The following is a 22,730-nucleotide window of genomic DNA, read 5'->3' as shown; positions in this document are numbered from 1 at the left end:
TACGTTAGGCCAATAAAAAATTCAATCGACAGAGAACTACCTGAGCAGCGTGGATAGCCGGGACTACCGACTACACGCGGCAGGCGATATTAACGAGCGGCGATCGAGAGAGTCACTGTGTCGTGTGCGTGATTATTCGGAATAACAGACGGAGATATGGCAGAGGAGGAAGGAGAAGAAAAGGAGAAGAAACGGGACGGGGAAGAGAAACGATCGCGATGATGACGAGTGTTCACGAGCGCACGCATGACACTGACGCGAGTCATGCATCACCATCTAGGAAATTAACGTTGAAATATTATAGACGATGAATGGACCCGATAGCGAGCCAACTCGCCCGGGACGGAGTCCAGCTTCGACCACTTGCCTGCGAAAGAAACTGGCTGCCAGCCGACTCGGCGGTAAAACCAATCGACCGAGTTCGTTGGACGGTACGTGGATCGATCGAAATGGGAAAGCAGGGTGGGGTTCGATGACAGACATTAATTTACTATTATCTAAGGACGCGAGGAGTACGCGTGGATATACATATACCGCGTGCGTGATTTCTCCAGCCCACGTACCCACGACTCGCGAATAGCAATCGCGCGGAGACGAGGTAGAATTTTTATAACGGGTCCCCGTTTCGATTAAAAGAGACTAAAGAGGAAGAGGAACGAAACGATAAGCTGGTAGCAAGTGAAGACGAATACGAGGATCGTAGAAGGGGGGAAGAAAAATGATAAACGAAAACGTTGGAGTGGAAGAGAGCGAAGAGGGTGGCGGAGGGTGGCGGAGGGTGGCGAGGAAGCCGGCGGGAGACGAGCGAAGTGAAGAGGGAGGAAGAGAGAAAGGGAGAGGAAGAGAAGAAGAGAGGAAGAACGATATGGAAGATAGTAGTGAGATATGTCTAAATACATAACCGTGACACGTGATGGACGTGTTGCGGCCCCTGTCTACAGGGGTCTCGAAGAAGCCTACGGGGCCCGTACCGATCTCCATTTGGATCCACGGGATTCTGGACTTGGCACCCTGCTACGCGCCATGCATCAACACCCAAGATCCATCCCATTATACCTCATCAGAATAACAAACACGCCTTCCATGCTAAACCAACATTCTTTTGTTCCCATCGAATCCCAGGATCCATCAGAATCGCCGCGAACCATGCGCGTCAGTGACGTATATGTTTTCGTGTAGCCAACAGGCCATAGGGGGTCTTCTCTCAGGCCTGCGAGAATCTCAGAAGATATCGTGAAATATCGTCGGATGGCAGAACCGGCGGTTCCAGACCCTCCCGAAGCTTCTCTTCGCCTCTGCGTTTCCATAGTTTGCCGATTTTCTAGCTCGGTTTCTTTGGTCGTCGCGCGACCACCATTTTATTTCATGCCCGTATACACCTAAGATTATGGCTATTCGCTCGATTACGTTCGCTTTAGAAGGGTAACAGAACGCCTTTTATCATCCCTCTCGAACGAACGTCTCGCTTTGACGACACGTTTCTAGATGGCAGCACGCTCTCGAATCGTCGAAGGGATGTATCACGTAGCTGGAAATTGATGGCTCGGGGGAACGAAAAACTCCGACGATGATAAAATTCGATCGGCGGGAGGAAACGTTGAAATACGTAAAAATGTGGTATTTAGCGTGCAAGGCGACCGTAATAAATCGAACGCGCTAGGCATTCGCGATCACGTTGCGTATCGATGGTTTAGTAGCGATCGTAAACAATCATAATCGAGATCACACGAAATGCGAGTGACCGCGATAACGCGTAACGCGTACGCGGATTCGTTACGTACCACGTTTGATCTACGAACCAGCGGCGCGTTGCATCGTTCGTAGAGCGAACTGGAAAAACGAAAGAACGTCCGACGACCAAGTACGGACGAGAACGAAAGAAGAGCGGCTCTTTCGATTATTCGAGACGGGAAATCTCTGTTTTGCGATTCGACGCGCGCTAATCGATCGTGCGAAGTGGCCCGCGGGGCGACTCCTAGCTCGACCGTAACGGTGGACTTAATTTCGCTATTCGAAGCAACATTGGCAAGTGGCGTGCATCCAGCCGCGTGCACGTGTACGTAATGTTTCCCGTCATCAGGAAAACTCTGTGCAGTAAAAGTGTCGAAACGGTTACTACCTTTCCTTTTACGTCTCTCGACCTTTATTCCTCGCGAATTCATTGCCGCGTAGAGGCAGTAAAGACCACCGCTAATTCTTGGAAGGTATTTCTTTCAAAGGAACAGGACGAACGATGAATTGGTGTTGGAAATGGCAAACTAAAACGCGATACGAGAGGAAATTGGTTGGATCGGTGTGGCGTGGCTTTCGACCGGTCGATCCTTTAAAACGCGTTGCCGTGCATCTTTTCAATCGCGTTTCCGACTACTCGTCACGTCCCTTGACAGTTTACCGTTTACCTTTTTCTGTTTGCACGAGCATCCCCGGTGCGGTTCGGCATTGTCAGCGAACAAAGCTGCGTAACGACGAGAGGAAAGGTAATTCGTTCGATAGACAGACATCGGCCGAAGCGTCGTCGTACAACGAAACAAGGAAGAGGCCGTGTTTCGTCGACGCGATTCGACTCGACCGCGAGCGGAAAATTTCCGTTTCAGCCGCTTCGACCAACACGATCAGTCGCGAGAAATTAGTTTTCTCGTTGGAAACTGTGGTGAAACGAAAGCGGCGCGCGTGCTCGAGTTCTTCCCCTGGTAACGTGGATCGTGTCGTATCGAATTCCAATCTAATTTGCATCGGAGGACGGAACGGTTGTTTACCCACGTATAAGCCCGAACAGTTGCGAGCGGCTGGCAGCGTATTTGCGCGAGGATTTCGTCGAGGCGGTAGAGAAAGGAGCGGCCAAATCGGCCACACCGCCTTCCTTCGTATACCGCTCGAGGTAGGGTGGTATCGAGGGATCGTAGGAGGGATTCCGAAGACGAGGCGAAGCAGGAAGGGACTGGAAAAAAGGGAGAGATAGAGCGCGACTACCTTATTACGCATGCACCCTGTCTAACGAAAACGACTCGCTCGTTGACTGACTGACTGACTGACTAACTGACTGACGCCCCGTACCATCGCTTCGCCGTGCGCGTTTATATTCCCGCGTTCGTACGAGACGAACGTGCGAGTAGCTGGACGGAAATGTACGGTTGGTCGCGAAACCGTGAAAAAGTCTGGCCGAACGAGGAGAGAATAGATAGAGAGAATAGACGGAAGAGTCGGTTGGAAAGGGCGGCGATTTATCGTGCCGAGGTAGATGATACTAGTTAGCGGTTTCGTAAGTGACGAGAATCGTTCGAAAGTCACGCGCTGAAAGGAGAACAGGGGTACGAACCGGTTTACGAAATTGACCGAGTTCAAAGGGTATATTTATCCGGACAAAAAGTAGAGGACAAAGGATGGACTGGAATCGGGGGCAGGCAAATGGTATTTAACGCGCCGTGTGACTGACGCGCCGTACCGGCGTTGCATCGGCGAGGAATCGCGTGTCAACGTTTAGCGGGAAGAACGACGACCGTTTAGGTCGGCGTTCGAAAAGAACAGACCGTGCCCGCGGGAATTCGCGGCCATTGTGTCGGCCATCTTTGATCGGCGACTATTACGTCGGCGGTTATGCTCGTGACGCGAAATGACAGGTTCTAGGGAACATTTGGCCGACGTTGGACATCGATCTTGGATTCCGCCACTTTCCGATATAATAGCGGCGGCAAGATCGGTAGGTGGACAACGGTCGAACCGCAACGTCGTTCGGATTCGTCGAAAAGAGGTTTGAGGATGCGAGCGAGCCGCGAAGCGGCGACGTCTATCGGTTCGGTGAAGCGGTTCGCGTGCCTCTCGTAATCGCTTGTCGTTCAAATTACGTAGCTGGATTTCGTAAAAATATTAGAAGACCGCGCTCGCCACATAATTTCCGCTAAATGGACGACATCTATTTAGAAAGTAGGCAATTTCCTCTCTCCGTGGTTCCGCTGCACGTTGTATCCTCTTTGCCTCTGTCTTCCCCCCGATCTTTGTCCCTGAATGCGCTATTTGTTCGCCACGAATTTGCAAATTATCGGTGATTTACGACGCGCGCGTTTCCTTCTTCTTCTTCGCACGCACGCACGCACGCGCGCACGCTGACCAGATACGACGCTGTAGAAGTGCAACACACGGAGACGCTAAAGATGCCTCGTTAGCTTGTCGGAGATCGGTTTTCCCCGTGAACAACGTGTATACGACAGTCCGTGATAGAAGTCGGCTTTTCCGATCGGGAAAAAAAAAAAAAAAGAAACGCGTTGCATTTTGCTAGCAAAGGCAGGCGACAGGAGGAGAATGGCTCTCCCTCGGGAGAGATCGCGGCTTTATACAGCCAGTTGACATCGAAATCCAGTGACGTATCTAATTGAGAGCAGTTTAACGGCGAGGGCGGATCAGTAGGATAAGCCGTAAGCCGACGAAGCCGCTGCACGAGATCACCCTAGGCTTATAACTGCCGGGGAATCTTCTTCGGACCTCTCTCTTCCAACTACCCTCCTGCATCGTGGTTCTGCTACGCCAAGGGTATTGCGGCTCGTGATACGACAGCCCTCTTGCCGTCCTTCCAGCAGACCGGCTCTCTCTTCTCCCCTTGCTGCCTCTCACCCTGGCCTCGCGTGCCCCCAGCTGCTACCCTCGCCTATCTACCAGAGAATCCGGCGTAAATAATGCCGATTATCCCCCCGGCAATTGTTTTATCGACCGAGCTGTCCCGCTCGAAGAGCAATCTCGAAAGAGGGTGGCCCCGTTCCGCGCCTCACCTCCGACCTTTCCCCGAATCCCATTCCACTGACCTTACACAGATTTACGAGTCGCTTCGCGGAGGGTGAAGACTCGAAAAGTAAATTTCCCCGCTCGTTCGCGTAACCTCTCGCTCCGGAGAACGGCAAGAAACTCGCGCAACGTCGAACCGGCCCGTTTCGGCGAGGACGTCGCGTTCCATCGCGCGATCCCGCTCGCAGACGTCGCGCATTCTCGCCAAGATGAGTTACCTGCCGTCCCGTCGACGCGCGCGAGGAACATCTTCTCGCTCTGCCGCGTCTTCTAATGGAAACGACGAAAAAACGTATCGCGGAGTAATTCGACCGCCCCGTTCGAGATAACGCGCGGATACATCGCGCCGCGTAGATCGTGGATAACGAGCGCGTTTATAATTTTCGAAGGGTACCCTTTAATAGTTTCGGTTTGATCGAATCTGCGAGCTCCGCTTCCTTCGCGGCTTAATGTAATTCGCCGAGCCGTTCGCTTTTTGCCTGCTCGCCTCTTCCTCCCTCCCGCCATCGGTTAATTATGAAATTATCCAGAAACAGCCACTCGCTCTCTCTCTCTCTCTCTCTCTCTCTCCTTCCTCTAGCCTCTTGAGGCAATATTTGAGCGCGAATTATGCCGGTACTCTCTTCGTCCTCCTCATTATCCCTTCCTACCCTTTCCCTTTCTCGCCATTAGCTGTCTCGTCCCACCCTCGTACGTCCGTCCCCCTCTTTCTTCGTTTCTTCCGCTTCCATTCACCTTACCACCCCGTGTCTGCCGCCTTCTTCAGCCACCGGAGAAGCTTGATTCGGTTAACGGGTGCAGACGAACGCGACTCGCCTTCCATCCGTTCCGTCTTGGTAACGTTCGCGCGACATCATCCGCTTATTTCGAGCGTGGTTCGCAAACTCGATTAATATTCTCGCAACGACACGACGACGCGACGCGACGCCACGCGACGCCACTCTCCGGCCGTCTCCTCTCTCGCTAATTTTCCACCTTCGATCGCGATAGCCGATCGTAACGATACGCGTTCCTTTCGCCTCTCGTCACGGTGATTTCGGTCAACGGGGGTGGAGAACTGGGTCACGCGGCGGAAACGAGCGAAACAGAGACCGGAACGATCGTCCGTTGATTGCCGCGCGCGCGTCCACCCTTCTATTCGATCGCTGCCTCCCTCCCTTTCCTCGTCCGGTCGATCCCAACGACCGAATAAGTCTGGCCAATTAAAAAACTAATTTCGATTAGAGTCCCCGAGCGGCCATTCGATATCGTGTAAGTACAAGCCGCGGGGCGCTCGTCGAGAGGGATGAAAAAAACTGGGGGAATCCGACGCTGCCGCGCCATTCGGAAGGGCTAAGAAAAAATAAGGAGGAACCGGGCAATTTGTGCCAGTTTTCACGGCGGAATTTTTACGAGCGACCGTTATCGGGAGCGGTAGCTAGGTAGGAAATATCCTTTAGCGGTGGCTGGCACGCGCACGCTTTTCTCTCGATTAATCCCATCTCGCTGCTCTTATTTTGCCCCGCCGCCGGGGAAAACGGAACGGCTGTCGCGACGCGATCGCCATTGCCGGTTTCAAACCCTTGGTAGGGAAGCGTGCGTGCGTGCGTGCGAGCGAGCGAGCGAGCGAGCGAGCGAACGTGCCGTAAACACACGTTTCTAAAATACGTTTGGTTCCGCGACGGTGGTTTATCGAGCAAAAAATCCGCAGAATTTTCCACGATTCCCCAGGGGCCTCCCAGGCGAATCGCTCCACAGATATATTTATTTATGCGCGTATTAGTATTTATGTAGGTGCGTACCTACAGGCCGTGGCACCCCGCGGCTCTCGAGGCGTGGATGCTTCAACCGGTATTTGTTATTCTAATGTCGCATTATATATTTGTTTGGGGGCGTGGGCGAGTAACCCGAAGTGTGAAACACGTTGTAACGCGTAGCTGGTCCTCCTGGAATTCCATCCTGTCGCCTCGGTTCCGGCTCGACGACCGCCGTCTCTTAACCAGCCAGCAGAGCGGCTCTTCTCGGCGCTCCTACGCGCTCTACTCGAAAAACCTTATCGTCGATTCGACGAGACGAGATTTCTTCGACAAAAGACGATGAAACAGCCGTGGCGGTGGCTTCTCGCGCGCCTGGACACCGCGGACAATTTATTCCCCTTATAATCCGTCGCTGATCTCCCTGTCGAGCTGAAGGAACGCGAGCCATCGGTTCTCGTTAAACGACCTTTCGTAAAGGCACGGAATACCGTGAAAATGGGCCAGTATCTCTGAACCAGAGATTCTTATCTTCGGGAATCCCGTACGAACGCGTCCTCGAAATTTACAACGCCAACGTTTCCTGCTTGTCCGGGCTTCTTTCCACCAACAAACTTACTACCGGTAGCGGCAATAAAATGCCGACTTCATTATGTTCGTCCGGCTGGCCACGCGTAATTAATACTCATCTCGATATTAACCTTCGGCCGCCTTGGAAACCCGAGGACGGATTTGTCTCGTAATTCGCGGTTTATCGCCTCGCTGCGTCAAATAGCCGATGCGATTCACCGACCACCTTTGACATCCTAATTAACGAATTATACTCGCCACGTTGGAATTCGTGGACGAACGTCCGCGCGTCGAAGAACTGGTTTCTACCACGCGTCACGTCGTCGCGTTACGCTTCGACGTGGCTTCGCTATCGACGCGGCTGCTGCATCGCTCCGTTTACGCGCTCTCGCACACGTGTACGGTGTTACGCGTCCTCGTTGCCGCGTCGTCGCCTAGACGAACCACCGTGAACTCGTATAACCATCGCGTAAAACCATCGACGCTTGCGCCTAATACGATCGCCCAAATTGGTAGCGCACGATAAACCAACGCCGAAGCGATCTCGTACGCGCGTACGCCGTCGTAAGAAACGACGCGTCGACGCGTAATACGCTTTAATCACGGGTAAATTAAAAACATCGAGCAGCGGTATCGATCGCCACAGCGACGTCCGTAATCGCGCTCGATGTTTCATTCGCCGTGCACGGAACGTGGCCGCGAGAACGAAATACGTACGTGTCTAAAATCGGATAGATCTATTTCGCAGTAGCGAAACGAACGTTTCACGTTTGCAGTTTTCGACGCACGACGCGGCCGCCTCGAGTGGGGTGTACGATAAAGAGTTTAGTACATCGTTAAATTATACGCCGTTTAACGATGGCCTCCCTCGTTCTCCGCGTCGGAAAGAGCAAAAGATTTATCGATTCAGTCGAGGCAGCGCGATTCACGAAATGTCAGGAAGAGCGATAAACAAACACGCTCGAACCGGATGTAATCGCGTTTCCTCTTCGCGTTTCCTCCCTGTAGTCTCGAGATCTCAGCTTCGCCTCGTGATCCCGCCTACTTTCGATTGCGATGCGCATACGTTTCCGCGGTTTCCATACGTTTGCCCGGTGCAAGCGCGATACGTGGCCGGGCGTCGACGTGATCGCGTGCCGATAGCTTTCTCGCGATCGTTATCGCGGCTAACTCCGTCCGGTTTCTCGACTATCCGCGCTCGTCGCGTTATTACCACAGTAACACGGTCGTTTTCTCTAGGTCGTCGAGCCGTCGACGACCACGGCCAGCGATCTTCCATCCCGTACGAGTCTACGATAGCTGCGCTAGCTATAGCTACGCGTGCCGTCCTGCTGATCGAGTGGAATTTTCGTGTTTGCTGTCGGGTATTTGGAGGTCGCGTTACCATCGGCAAAATTGCTCGCACGATACGATGGCTGGCGATTTCGTTACAGACTGTCGCGGTGTGTCGCTCGCAGCGTTCGCCATGCAAATTTGTCCACCACGACAGCCGTTCGATAATTGGCTGCGATTTGTTATTGGATAAATTCCCGGCCACGGATCGACGTCGATACCTAGCGGTAGCGGCTGGCCGTTTAAAGAATCGATTTCAAAAAGATAGCGGTCGCGCGTCGATCGCTCGACCCTGCTGTACCTATCCTGCCAATCGGCCAAGTTAAAACGCTTGGAGAATCGCTATCGCTGCCAGCTACTAACAGAGAACACACCCACGACAACGAGAATGTTTCTCAGCCACATGAGTTATTCATGACGTACCTATATAGTTCTCCACTTTGTCACTTACACGCGTTCTAACGCCACGCATGTCTCTCTCTCTCTCTCTCTCTCTCTCTCTCTCTATTTCCTGTTCTCTTCCTCGTTTCTATTTATTTATCTATTTACGTATTTATTTATTTATCTGTAGCCAGAGGTGAGGCTATTAGAATACACGTTTTGTTTCGCAGGGACCAACCGCTCCGATCTTTACCAGAATCTCATCCCACCCCCTGTCGTTCTTCGTCTTTGTCCTTTTCCTTCGTCTCGCTACTTTCGAGCCCACGCATCGTAATCTCGTTGATGCGCGTTGCAGCGGAGAAAAAAGGAACGCGGAGGAGGAATGTGTCGCGCGCGGCATGTGGCCGCATTATGTACGCTTAGCGTGCGCGCGATCGGAACTTGCGAAGAGCGCTAGCGAGAAGTGCTTGCTATACGCGCGCCTACGGGCTTTTCGGCGATTCGTATCTGCTTTAATTTGAATAATCGTTGCTCGTTGCTACGGTTCGCTCGGAATCGTATCTCCCGCGCGGCTTTATCCCATCCGTGGCAGATGCTCGCACGAGTAAGTAAGTACGCGTTCGTGGTCGTCTGGACGCGACGGTTCGCTCGTTCCGAAGCGAAAGCGCTCGAAAAGGCGGCCGACGACCGGAGAAGAGAGTCGGCTCTCTGCGTATACAGGCTCGCAAGCGGTTTACGTTTTCCACGCCGGCAGATTCGATTCCCTACTTGGGGCATGGAAAAGCTGGCGCCGCGACGCACTCGACGGCCGACCGAGTCCTTGAGATCGCTCTCTTTCCCTCTCTCGGCTAACCGTGTGATCCGCTGTCCCTTTGGAGAGGCGCGTCTACGTCTCTTCTTCCTTTCCGCTTTCAACGTTTCGACCAAGCTGGTCCTCTTTGCTCTTCCCTCGACATCGTCTCCTCGTTATCGCAGCCACGAACAGTAATTTCGTTGTTATTATTAGGAACGCCCGAAGGGGCGAGGGAAAGAAACCGTGTGTTTACCCTCTCCAGAAGCCACTCGAGAAGCCGAGAAGCTCGTGCCATGAAAGATTCTAGTTTATCCTTCGTTCACGACATCGCTGGATACGCTCTGCTCTGTTCTGCTGCGTGCGTAATTGCTGCGATTTCAACGAGCGCCTTTGTCGGTTTTCCTTTCATCCATCGATAGCCCTCTTGTATCCGCTCCGTAGCTCCGTTTTCTCCAGTAGCTTCCAACGTCCAACTCTCGCGACGATGCTTCCGTATCGCCTTGTCGAATTCGTTTATCGCATCGATCGCGTTACAGAGTTTCGCGCGACATTTGCAATTTGCATCGGCCGCGTCCTGACAACGACGACGGCCCGTACGTCGGAGAGTCAGCCGTGCCACCGAATTCGAGTGTATACAGCGTGGGTGGCCTGCCACCTCTACCGTCTCTACCTTCCTCCGCCAACGGTAACCACAACTACCAGCGGCCAGGCGTGCAGCTCGCGCAGCCTCTCCTCTCTTCCGATGATGAATGACTTTCGTGTACTTCTCCGTTGCGTCGTACCGTGCGGCTCTCGGACGCGATACCACCCCGTGTCTTCGCACTCCATCTGCCACGTCCAGTCTCGTTCCTTCCTTCCTACCTTCCTTTCCCTTCGCGATTTTCCTTTCCTCGCTGTACCTTGATTTATGTACGTGTTTTTCCTTTTTCCGTGCGCTCGAGTTCGCCCGCCTCTTCCCCTCTCGCACCCTCTTGCCTCACCGAGACGTGGACTTTTTTCTCGCTCGAAGGTAAGAAGGGCGAACGAGAAGGCACAGGGTCCTCGCCGTCCTAGTTGAGACGTAGTTGTTCGATCGTAATCGCGCAGGTAGTTTACGTTCGAGGTTTGGTAAAATTCGGCCTGGTCGGAAGTTACGCGTATACACGAGAAACTCAGTTAAGTGGATACAGTCGTAGCCTGTTAAACGGCGAGTTTCACCACGGGTGACGAATTTGAAAGGAAACGGTGACACCTCGGAGCATCCGCAACCGCCTTAAAAACATTCGAATGCCAAAGCAAACGGGGGGTCCAGGACAGCTCGTTCCTGCGGTTCGTTCCAAGACTCCTCCAGCATGCCGCGTCTTTTCAGCTACCTGAAGAAGAGACAGGGCGAACGAGACGAGGAGAAGAGGAGAGGAGGAGAGAGAGAGAGAGAGAGAGAGAGAGAGAGAGACGGGTCTTCATATTTTATACGGGATGGGATCCTTTATGCGGTCGACTACGGGGGCACCCAGCGTGTCGAATAGAATTCAGGAGGCCGGTACACGATAGGTATTTTGACATGCCCGAGAAATTAGTATAATAAAGGGGGGGGGGGAACTAGGTAGACCGGCTAAGTGCCTAAACACACGCCGTAAATCTCCCCTCGGTGCTCTCGAAGATCCAACCAATGCGGTAAAACACGGTCTTCGCGATCGTGCGCTTCACGCTGCTGCTTCTCGGACACCGACAGCCCGGATCCTCTGACGTTTGATCGATCGAGATACGTCTACCGAACGTATCTAACGGTCTTTATCGCCACTATGCTTCTGTCCCTTTGTTAGCAATAGAGTTGCACGCGCGTCCTTCTATCTCCTCCCCGCAGCTCGTTTTCATCTTTTTCATCGTTTCCACTCGACCGGTGTCTTCGTTCCCCTTTGCCCTTTTGTCTTTTGCGAGAGATTCGGTTCGGGGCGCAGTTCGTGAGAAACGCCCAGGCTATGGAACGATCGGAACTCCGGCAATCACTTGGATCGACGATATTCGCGAACGTTCGGCCGTCCAAGAGTCGTTCCACGTTCGAGACGAACGCGATACGTACAACGGGTCGTTGCACGTGAAAGGATGGCGGAACATCGTGATGATAACGATATAGGTAAGAAAGATATAGGGTAAGTAGAGAGGCTGAAACTTTCTTCGGAGCTGCTAAACGACTAAGCAAATTCTCACTGCGAGCGATCTCGACGCAACCGTGTACCTGGCAAGTCGATCCAACACCGGAATACGCCTCTATTAGCAGCCGCTGTAGATACGCGTATATCGCGACGCCTGGGCCAACGTCAATGGCGTAAACGCCACGCGATTCAACGATTTTCTAACTTTTCGTTGCGTACCGCGTTGCGCGCCGCGTTACGACGAAAACGTAAACGCGATACGCACGGTACAGATCGTCGGGGGCAAAGCCACGTCGTTCGATCTCTCCACTTTCGTCCGGTCCTTCCGTCCGATTAATTGCACGGTTCGAGCGCTGTCGTCTCGTTCGGAGTCCAGCGAAAAGAGCAAAACGTCGTCGACGTGGAGAAAACAGCGGCTGTTTGTAAGTCGCGACACGGCAGTATGTAAATCGTTCGGACGATCAGCGAAACGAGACAGATAGAGGGAAAGCTGGACGTGAAATGGTGCTACGCCAATGTATGTACAGCAGTGGTACATACGTAGATACGTACAAACGCCGGCCATCCGGTGCACGAGGGGTCGATCGATCTCTCTTTCGTCGTTGCGCGACCACCGTGCCGCTGCCACGCCGCCGCTTCGAGATACCTCCGCGATCGGTGGTAGAACGATGGTGGAGAGGTGGAGGTGATGGCGATGGTGGTGGTGGTGGTGGTGGTGGTGGTGGTGGTGGTGGTGGTGTAGTCGTCGACGACGGCGGAGGCGGCGGCGGCGGCTGTGTGACGGTGACGGCGCGTGGGGCGGTGGAGGTGGTAACGATACGGCGATGGTCGAAGTTATCGGCGGTGGTCGTGTCGGTGGTTAACGGAGGCGTGGCCTGGAACGAGGCGCCTCCGGTGCGCACCGCCCTTGTCTCGCGTTCCTACGTATCGTAGTTTCCCGTGTTTCCACGACTCGGTAGCGTCACGTGACCGGGCGCTCGATCCCTCGAGTTCGGGCGACCGCCTCGACGGCTCGAGGAAGCCCCGAAAAGCAACGCCCAATAGGGGAGCCGTAGGACGCGCGGCTCCGCTCTCCTTGTCTCTCTCGGGCGCACCGGGTCGGTTTCGGTGTCGTTATCGGGGCTTCGCGAGCGGCCAGGCTCGAGCGTCGTTGCCGTGCGAGCGAAGTTGGTGGGGCGAGCGGTGCGCGTGGGAGGAGGAGCGGTGGCCCAGTGAAGTCCGGGAAGTCGAGCAGCGCAGACGCGTTCGTTTTGCGTTGTCTCGTTCTTCGTCGTAAGTTTACCTTTCGAGCAGCAGCAGCAGCAGCATCCTCTCGCCAACGCCACCGACCGACCGATCGCGCGGACTACGTTCCGCGTCCTCGCGATTCGTTCCACTCTCGTTGCGCGTTTTCCTCGCGATCCTCGCCGATTCTCGCGTCGAGAAAGTCGATGGGAAGCGCGCGCCGGTGTTCGGCTTGTCGTTGATCGTCGTTGTCGCGTTATTCGATGGTAACCGGGGTCCAGCTGGTACAACGGGAACCGGCAAACCGATAACGGGTCCGAGTAGTTTCAACGTTTATTTTCGCGAGTGAGGCTTGGTGATTATCGTCCTGCGTATCGTGCGCTTCCTGTCGGCAACGGAGCAAAGTGTTTGCGTTCGGGTGGACGGAGAGAAAGAGCGAAGAAGAGAGACGGAAAGAGAGAAAGAGAGAGAGGGAGAGAGAGATACAGAGAGAGAGAGAGAGAGAGAGAGAGAGAGAGGGAGCGGAAGAGAGACGTCGAACGAGAAACAAAGGCAACACCGGACGCGAGAAGGAAGAGGCCGAGGGAAAAATCGGAATCAAAGTGTCGTCGACCGAGAAGGGATGCCTACAAAGGGGGAAAGGGGAAAAGCGACGGACTTCAGCATCGCGGCCATCATGGCGCCCAGGGGTCCGTCCTTCGGGCATTACCACCTGCAGGGCATTGGCAACGCCGCCGCTACCGCTAATACCAGCTTGGAATGTCCAACTGGCAAAGCATTCGTCGCCAGTTCTGCCCTCGATCACCGTGAGTTTTCCACGATTTTCTCTCTTCTTTCCGAAACGTCGTTCGCGCGGCTCACACCTTCGCGCACCTCCAACAACCTTCTGCTCCGTTTTCGCTTCCGCCCGCAAAACCGCAGGATTACGATCGTTGCGCGACGAGCAAACGTTACGCGTTCGTTAACACGCGAATGGACGTGTTTTCTTCGAGTTTGCGCGTAATGGTATTCGATAAGAATCGGCACGAGTTCTATAAAAGCGCACGAGCGGATGGTTAAACGTTTCGAAAAACCTGTCGGTCGTCGACGTCGCGACCTCTGCGCACACCGATATTCCTGGAAATCGTGGAACTCGAGATCCGAACGAGCTGACTCTTACGGGCAGAGATCCGCGGCCAGCAGTTTTCTATCCGACGGTGGTGCGCGAGTCGAGTTCCGACGAACCTCGACTGGTCGTTGCCAGAACGTAGTGGCGCGTGCATAGTCTGCGAATCGACGCGAGATATCGGGCAAAGACGAACAACGTTCGACGAGAATCTCGACGTTTCGCACCTCACGCCTCACGCCACGCGACGATAACTCGACGATAATTGAGTCGGTCGCGTCGACTCGGTTCCAACGATAAAACTGTCGTTGTTGGTCGCTGGCCGTGTTTAGTTTGGCTAAGCGTCGCTCCACATCCATTAGCCAAGGCGTTGACTACCTTCGGTCGGTTCGATTACGATTTCGTGATCTATCAGAGGCGTGAAAATAGAACGTGAAGCGTCGGATCGAAAAACGCATTTGGCGGGTCAGATGACAATTAGCGTCCGAAATGGGAGCACCGGCGAGCAGAAAATAAGCGACTAATTGTTGCCAACGAACCGCGCCGCGTAAATTTTACCTGTTCGCACCCAAATTAACGATCGTGACTATCTTTGCCCCGGTTGCTTGAAGCCTGGCGTACGATTCACCTACGTTTTCTTCGAATTTCGCGTCGTTAAGAAAAAAGCGATAGCAATTAGATATTTACTCGGAAGCGATAAGCGAGGTGCTTGCCAGCGTGGACGAAGAGGAAAGAAAATTATCGGGTTGGACGAAGAATCCGCGTTAATTTTCAAACGAAAAAGTAGCATCGCGGACGAACGATTTTTCTACGAGGGAACGTAAATTGCTCCTGTTTTTGTCTCCGTGAACTCGTCCGGTGCTTTCAGCCGGTAATCACATTAGCACCGTTAACGACGCCATTACAGCTCCCGTAGCAATCTAGAGATTCTTAATCGTTCCCAAGAACAAGTTTTGCCACATAGAGTGGGCGAGGTGGAAAACATTAAATACGAACTGCAATTAGATTCATAGGACCTCTATCGCCGCCGTCCGTAATCATTGTTTCGCGAATACGTTCTACGTCTTGCAATGCTACCGGATAATGGAGAAAAAAATTTCCATTAATAATACGCCGATGTAAAAGCGTGCTGTAGTAAAACGGCTACGTGAAATCGATTCAGGCTCGCGGCGATGTAGCGTGTTCGCTATCCAAAGGATATTTCAACGACTTAATAATGAAATTCGCCCAACGATAAACGTTAATGCCGGGTAATGGTGCTCGAATCTCTGTCCAAGTTCGTGTTCGATTCGACGTTCCAGTTATCTTGTCCGTGTCATCTCTTTCTCTCTCTTTCTCTCTCTCTCTCTCTGCCTCCTTCTCTCTCACTCTCTCACTCTTTCTCTTTCTCTCTCTCTCTCTCTTTCTCTCTTTCCCGTATTCGTCAGTTTAGGTACCAGCCAGGAATCTAGAAGGAAGCGCGTCAACTCGTGTAACGCGATCGTTATTCGGCTCGTTCCGTCGATCCTTTTGAACAACATCCTTCGAACGGCTGGGTGGTGACAGGATTCTGGGTGGTCGACTGTCGGTCGTGGCAAAAGGAAGCTGACGTCAGTAGCTCGGTCATATTTCTTCTTGCCTTAAGATCATGGAACGTGGGACCACCTCTTGGCACGCTACGGCCAGAGTTTTAACTCCTTCCGTTGTCCGGAAAGCTTCCGGTAAGGCTTGCACCCTCACGGATCTTCTTTTCGATCCCCATCGGCCATCTACTCAAAACCGAGATTCTCTTCTTCTCTTTGTTGCTTTGCCTTCGATTCCTCCCTTTTATTCCTCGTGCTTTCTTCTCTCCCCTGGTCGCGCTCTATTTCTCCCTCTCCTCTGCTTCCGGTTGTTTTCTGGCCGCGACGATACGTCCACTCTGCGTCTGTGTGCCGTTTGAAATTGCCAGGGCCGCGAACAAACGCGTCTCGCGAGTATCTTACATCCGACTCGTTCGGACGAGAGGAGTACACGCTGGAGATCAACGTCGAAGACGTACGGTCGTAACGCGTCGCGTGTGGTTATACAACGTAATTAATGCACACACGACACGGTCGGAACGTAGCAGGTTGTTATTGCCTCCGTTTTATCGCGTACCTCGCCATTAGAGTGGCGGTCGGCGCTACTCGCGCGACCACGTTGCTGGACCTTTCGAGAATTCTCCTTGCTCGAACGATGCTGGTGTTGTGGTGATGTGGTGGTGGTGGCGGCGGTGTTGTTGTTGTTGGTGGTGGTGGTGGTGGTGGTGGTGGTGCGTTAATGATATCGACGATTCACCGCAATCTGTTCTTTTGTCGTGTCGAAAACAGAAGCGGGATCACGCGTGCGTGTACGTGTGTGTGCACGCGCGATAAAGAGGGCGAGAGGCAGAGAACAGGAATTCGAGATGAAAACCGCGAATGCGTGATGTCGTGAAAGAACGTCGAGGTCGGAGCGCACGCAACACGCACGGTTGAGGTGTTAATTTTAACACCCGGCTTTCCCCGATGGTCGCCGTTGTCGAGCCGACTGGCTGTTTCGAAGCGACGCACGCGTTTCACGAAACCAGTCCCGCTCGATGGCTCAATAAGGAAATCGTGGAATTTTGTCGTCTGTTACGCGCGAATCGTTTGTACGACCTCGGCCCGCGGACCGTTCTTTTCACTCGTCCAGTCGATCGCAACACGCGCACGGCCCAGCCTTTGGAATCGCGTTATTGTTGGTCGGCCGACTCTACCACAGATAGGGTTAAGGTAGAGTGCAGGGGGAGCAGGGGATATGCGTGCGCGACAAGTGCCACGGCCTGCGTGAGTGCGTACATGCACGCAGATGCGATGATGATGCACGCAACCAGCGAGAAACGCACGCGATGCGCTGTTAACTTACCTTCCTTTTTAACGCGCTTCGTGGCCCTCTTCTTTCTCTCATCCACGCGTTTATCGGTTTCTCCGAAGTGCCCCTCTCTATCTTTGCATCGTTAAATTTCCGCCGATCGACGCCCATTCGCCTTTCGCAGCCTTTTTTCCCTTTTCGCGCCGTTTCCCCGTCTTTCTGATCGCACGATGCCTCGTAACGAGTACCTCGCGTCTCGTCGCGTTTTTTTTTTTCCAATACGCGCCGATACGTCTACGATTCGCCTTCCGTCGCCACTAACGATCGTTGGATCGCCGCGAAAACGTTTACAGCGGAACGTTGGAAAGAAACGGTGAAAGTAATTGGCCTGGCGCTATATCTGTCAAATACGTCGTCGAAAATTTGACGAAAAACCGGTTTGGGCACGCGCGCTTCAGAAAACCTTCGCCCGTGTACAGCTTGGCCGGAGTATCGGAAACGATTCCAACGACGATGCCAAACGCCTCTAGAACGGTAACTAACTTTTTAAATCGTACGCTTTTCCACTCCGCATCGACGACTCTCGACCGATCTTCCTAACGGACTAGAACCGTTTCTTCTCCACGTTAGTCCACGACTATACACGTAGGTACGTTACGTACGATTTCCGCGGCATCCTCTCGCTCGCTACATTTTCGCTTTACCCGCCGCCGTATCTCGAACGGTCTCGCTTTCGTTTCGCTATTTCGCATCAGCTGCTTTGTCTCTTCTTACGTCTCTCCGTGCTGCGAATATCGATGCGTCGAACAATATCGCGCGTTGCGTATCTACGTTGCGTGTGTTGCGCGATGTCGTGACGTTAAGCGACGTTCGAAAGTCGAATCGCTCGCCCGAGATCGGTTAAGGGAACTTCGTTGCCGACGCTCGTTTCCGCTTTTTAATGGTAGCTTCTTTGCTACTAGTCCGGAAGTACGCGTTCCTTTTTTACTCCTCTCTTCGCTTTTCTCGCTCTCGAAACGTGGCGTCTCGTTGGGAGGATCGGCGATCGAACGGTTTCTCTCCGTGAGTCGAATTACGCCCGATATCGGTTCTTTGGCGAGGAGAAAGAGAAAGAGAAAGGGGAGGAGGGGAGAGGCAGGAGAAGAGGGTTTCTCCTGCGAAGCGTGTTCGGTAATACTTTCTCGAGAGAAGCAATTTTTTCCCGCTCGCGACACGTGTGCGCCAAAGTGTGCGTAAACGCACGGGTATCACCCGCGGATCCAATTTGAGATACGACGCCGGAAGACGCATTGTTCGCGCGGAATAGTACAAATTAACAGATCGGTATCGTGACGGCTGCAATTAACATTGTGTACACTGGGCGCGGTGGATTGGCTTTCTTGAAATCTGACGGTTTAATTAGGCGCCACCTTCGTGGCAGATGCGCGCTCGCTTCGATTAATTACCTCTATACTCGGCTTCCCGTATCGTTTCGGTTCATCTCGCTCGTTTTAAATCGACACGCTCAATGGTAATCGCGTCGCGACGAGAAACAGTGCTTCGCGACTATTTCGTTTTACTCGTTGACTCGCTGTATTTGTCGCTTTCAAGGGAGACGACGTACACGAGATGGCGAGTTTTCGTATCGCGCTAACGAGCCCACGTTTCTGTTTCGCACGTTCCCACGTATTTCCACTGCCTCGTCGTATTTAATTCAACCCCTTCCCGTACTTTAGCGAGTCAGACTCGCGACGAAGAGTTTCGCCCAAATTGACCAGACACTTGGGCCAAATGTACAAACGTAACAAGCCGAGCTCGCTGACTGTTCCTTTGCCCGTTACGATCGCCACCGTATGTTAATTCCTGTTTACGAGCATCAGTCCGGTCCGTTTCGTCGAACTAAATGGCACGGCAAGGGGTTAACGTTGGCAAAGTCGAACTTTAACGGTGTGCCGTTGCGCTTTCATCTTGTCTCGCCGTTAGGAACCCGCGACCGAAGCAAAATCGACCCGAAGCCAACGCGAGTACGAATGTTTCAGGAACGAGAACGTCACCGGTGAACATCGTGGCAACCGCGACCGTTGTGACGGACGAAGCGTTGCTCGCCGACGACGAGGTAGACAACTGCGAAGGCGAGAGCGAGGGGACGGAGAAATCGACGCAAGAAGAGGATGAAGAGGTGGACGTGGACGTGGAGGAGTGCAGCAGCATCGACGACGGGCCGGTTCACGGAGTGCCGGATGATCTGAGCACAACGACAGCCTCGACGAGAAACTGCCAAGACGGTTACAACGAGCACGAACGGAAACACCGACTGCGAACCAGTTGCAACTCCGACGAGCTCCGGGACGTCGAGTGTCATCTCGAAACGAAGGAACTGTGGGACAAATTTAACGACCTCGGCACGGAAATGATCATTACGAAAACGGGCAGGTAAGCAAAACGTATCGATCGTTTAGCTCGCGCGACCGAGAGCAGGAAGGTCGCGTGACGCGTGCAGGTGCAACGGAAGATAGCCGGGAATCGGGAATAGCCAACGAATCGGCAGATATTCGTCTCGCTTCGAAAATTAACTTCCATTTCGTGAGAATCGCCGACTCGAGGCAACGAGAGAGAGAGAGAGAGAGAGAGAAAGAAGAGAGAGGAGGCGCCAGGAAGAAAACATTTGGTAATCTTCGTTACGTATCTTGGAAATTCGAAGGAATCGCGTTCCACTTAACCGCGCGTTACGGCTTCGATTTACTACGTGCGAACAAATTCGAAACTTGGTTGCCGAACCAAGCACGCGTTCGGCTAATAACGGGAAAATAAAATTTTTTTCGGCCGCAATTAGGCAACGTCACGCCGCGCCGTTACGGCCCCGGTCGACGGTCGTTAATTATCGCGGTAGAAACACTGGTAGCGCGTTTCGAACAAAAGCCAGTCTCTCTAGCTCGTAGCCCCGTAGTATACCGTTCCTGACGTTGTTGTCCGACGGATACCGGCAAATTGCGACAGCCCAAACAAAACGTCCGAACGAACGTACTCGAACTAATGGATTTCATTGACCGACGTTTTACGAGATATTTAAGGGAGTTTTCGGTGTAATTTATCGCGGCAATTTGTGCCTCTCTCCTGTTTCTCTGTGTGCATACTCGCTCGCTCGCGCGCTCGCTTTCATTTTTATAGGTATGCTAATAAAGCGGAGGCCGCAGCTGCGCGCTCTAAGGATGCGTGACCACGTCGAAATTACGAGATGTTTGCGCGCATGGGAGACCCGTCTCTAACTCGCTGTCCCTTGTAAACCACCCTGCGCCACAGCCTCGTTTTCCACGTCATCCTTCGCGCCACCGTAAAAACTCGAAACCGTTCGAACGCGTTCGATTTTTCAAATCTGCGTCGCGTTAATTACCGCTGCCGCGTAATTAACGCGCGCGCGTCGCTTTCCGTCGCGTCGTGCTCGTCGATCTCGAAATGTTTCGTCGATGCGAAACGAAACCAAGTAAATACGGTACGTGCGTTATCGTCGGCGATACAGTTGGAAACACGCGACCGGTTGGTCGGTGAGCGCGAAGAAGAAAATCGAACGAGACGCAAACGGCTTCCGGAACGGGACGTAGGCCGTCGTACGTAATTATAAATTATTACTCGATGAGAGTCCGTGACAGGCGGTGCGTCCGATTCGCGTGCTGCACCACGAAACGCGTCAGATCCGGCCGGCTACTATGCTCGATAGGAAAGTTGTCGGATTTGGAGGAGCGGAATCGCTCGAGAGACGTACTTTTGTCGAAACAATCGTTTGATTCGAAATGCTTGGAAATTATCGCAGGGCGTGTCGTTGGCTCGACTTTCTTTCTAGGCACGATCGATATATCAAGAACACGGCGATGCACGAATAGCGTCGTTAGCACGAGAAACTTGGCACGAAATCCCAGCTGAACGAAAACGTCAGTCTCTCGAGTGACAATACGAATTCGGACCAATCAGGTGGAATTGTCTGGCTCTACGGGGTGCCAGCACCATATACTCCTCTGATTCTTCCTCGAGGACTAGCACAGCTCACGGGGTCTCTTTTTTCCCACGTTGGCACCCGCCAGCGTTTCCTTTCTCCTTCTTTCTCACCTTCTCCCTCTTCTCTCCTCCTCTTTCTCTCCCTCTTTTTCTCTCGCCTTTCCCTTCCATTCTTTTTCTTCGCCTTGTCGTCGTTCTTCTCTAGACAACGCGACGACCTCGATTTCAATATCGCGAACAAAGCCAATTTCGTGCGTGCAAAGTCGTTACCGGCCGCCGAACCAGAAGAAGAAAGCAGAAATATCGCAGGGCGCTCGCACGGCTCGGCTCGGCTCGGCTCGAGTCGAGTCCGGCGAACGAAGGCCTCGCACCTTCCACGGCGGCCCATCTTTTTCTCTCGTACCCTATAATCAACGAGTTTTCGCCGATCCTTGTTTCACCTGACCCGATAACAGACCCTTATCTTCCTCTCTTTATTTTGCTGCGAACCGTGCACACACACCGTGGCCTCTTTACCGACGATGTCAATCGTCGAAAATAAAACGATCGCGTTCGGTAGGGAAACGGGTTCGGTGAGTTTTGCGTACGCGAGCTGCCTCTTTTCGCAACGGTTCGTAAAGTCACGGCAGAGGTAGCGAAAATCGAACGGTTGTTCACAGTCGCGACGGGTGTATATTTTTCAAAGTTTAAGTAGGTAAGCGTGGACTGCGAGGCAACGCGCAGAATAGGAGGTGTGGACGAGCAGGTCAGCGGAGAGCGAGACAGGATACCGGCGGATAGAGGGTACTCGTCACGCGAACCCTTCATCAAGGTGCCAGCAACCTACATTATACACTCACACGTGCCTCGACCGGTAGGGTAAACGTGCACGTTACGCGAGAACGTGCACGGATCGCGAAACACGACACACGGAACAACCGAAGGAATGAAAAGACGATAGAGAAAACGCGAGAAACGAGGACAAGGATGGGCCGAGTGCGAGAAAGAGAGGGTCAATGGGAACGGAAAGGAGCTGGTAAACGCGTCTATTTATCCCTGTTGCTCTCTCTTGTTCTCTCGGTTGCAACCAAAATTCCAGCCGATACGTGGCTGCGAAAAGAAGCGGCAAGAAACGTCCAGAAATTCCACGCCTCGATATCTGTCTATCTATCTATCTATCTATATATCTATCCGTATATATATATATATACACCGTATATATATATATATATATGTAAATCGCAGCCTGTAGGAATATAACGTACATAAGGTACACGGTATGGGGAAAAAGGTCAAGAACGAGCTAATTATCGAACGATCGACTCGCTGCTCGGGATCGTCGAGCAGCTAGGTGCGACGCGGAAAGAGCCGGGACATAATTATAACAGGGACAACACCTGGCGGTGTTGCAAAGTCGTTAGCTCGGCAAACATTTAAGTAACTCGGATGGCCTTTCGGATCGCTATAATATCCAGTGCTTCCGTAATCCATTTGTAGCAGCCCCTCAGCCGGTGGTTCTGTCCTCGGGGCTGATGGCTTCTCCGACCACTCACTCCACCCCTGAAACGCGTATACGACGCTACTCCCGCTACGGACTAGGGCAGACCAACCAACCAACCAGCCAGATGTACGTATGCGTCTGCACGTATACACGCGTAACGCGTATTTCGAGGCTGTTGGGGTGCTTTGGGGTCGAGGTGTTCCTGCGATTATGGCCTCGTTAGCCACGGCCCATGGAGGGCTTGTTTGTTTCTGCCTAATTTGACAGGGAAATACGCGATGCAATGAGAGACAGCTATTTCCAAGAGGGTAGAGCGGCCAGGAGGTAGAGAGAAAGTGAAACAGACAAACGATCTTTTTTTCCTTCTGATCGTACGAATCGTTTCGTTTAATCGCGTCGCGCTTCG

General features: G+C 53.0%; 1 protein-coding gene across 3 annotated transcripts in view; it reads left to right on the top strand.

The window, feature by feature from the left end:
• The first annotated feature begins 18 nt into the window (after positions 1 to 18).
• LOC126871723 (T-box transcription factor TBX20-like) overlaps positions 19 to 22,730 on the top strand; it is a 42,330-nt gene continuing 19,618 nt past the window's right edge. Inside the window, exons 1-2 of one of the 3 annotated variants that reach the window (XM_050630852.1) lie at positions 19 to 11,695; positions 18,894 to 19,287. In XM_050630852.1, the coding sequence (XP_050486809.1) occupies positions 11,665 to 11,695; positions 18,894 to 19,287 (425 nt within the window). In that variant the 5' untranslated portion in view covers positions 19 to 11,664. The other 2 variants (XM_050630850.1, XM_050630851.1) reach the window with 2 other exon arrangements.

Source organism: Bombus huntii, chromosome 12, assembly GCF_024542735.1.
Source record: "Bombus huntii isolate Logan2020A chromosome 12, iyBomHunt1.1, whole genome shotgun sequence".
NCBI classification, from domain to species: Eukaryota; Metazoa; Arthropoda; class Insecta; order Hymenoptera; family Apidae; genus Bombus; species Bombus huntii.
The sequence above is the reverse complement of the archived record's forward strand: the minus strand, read 5'-3'. Positions and strand labels throughout refer to the sequence as shown.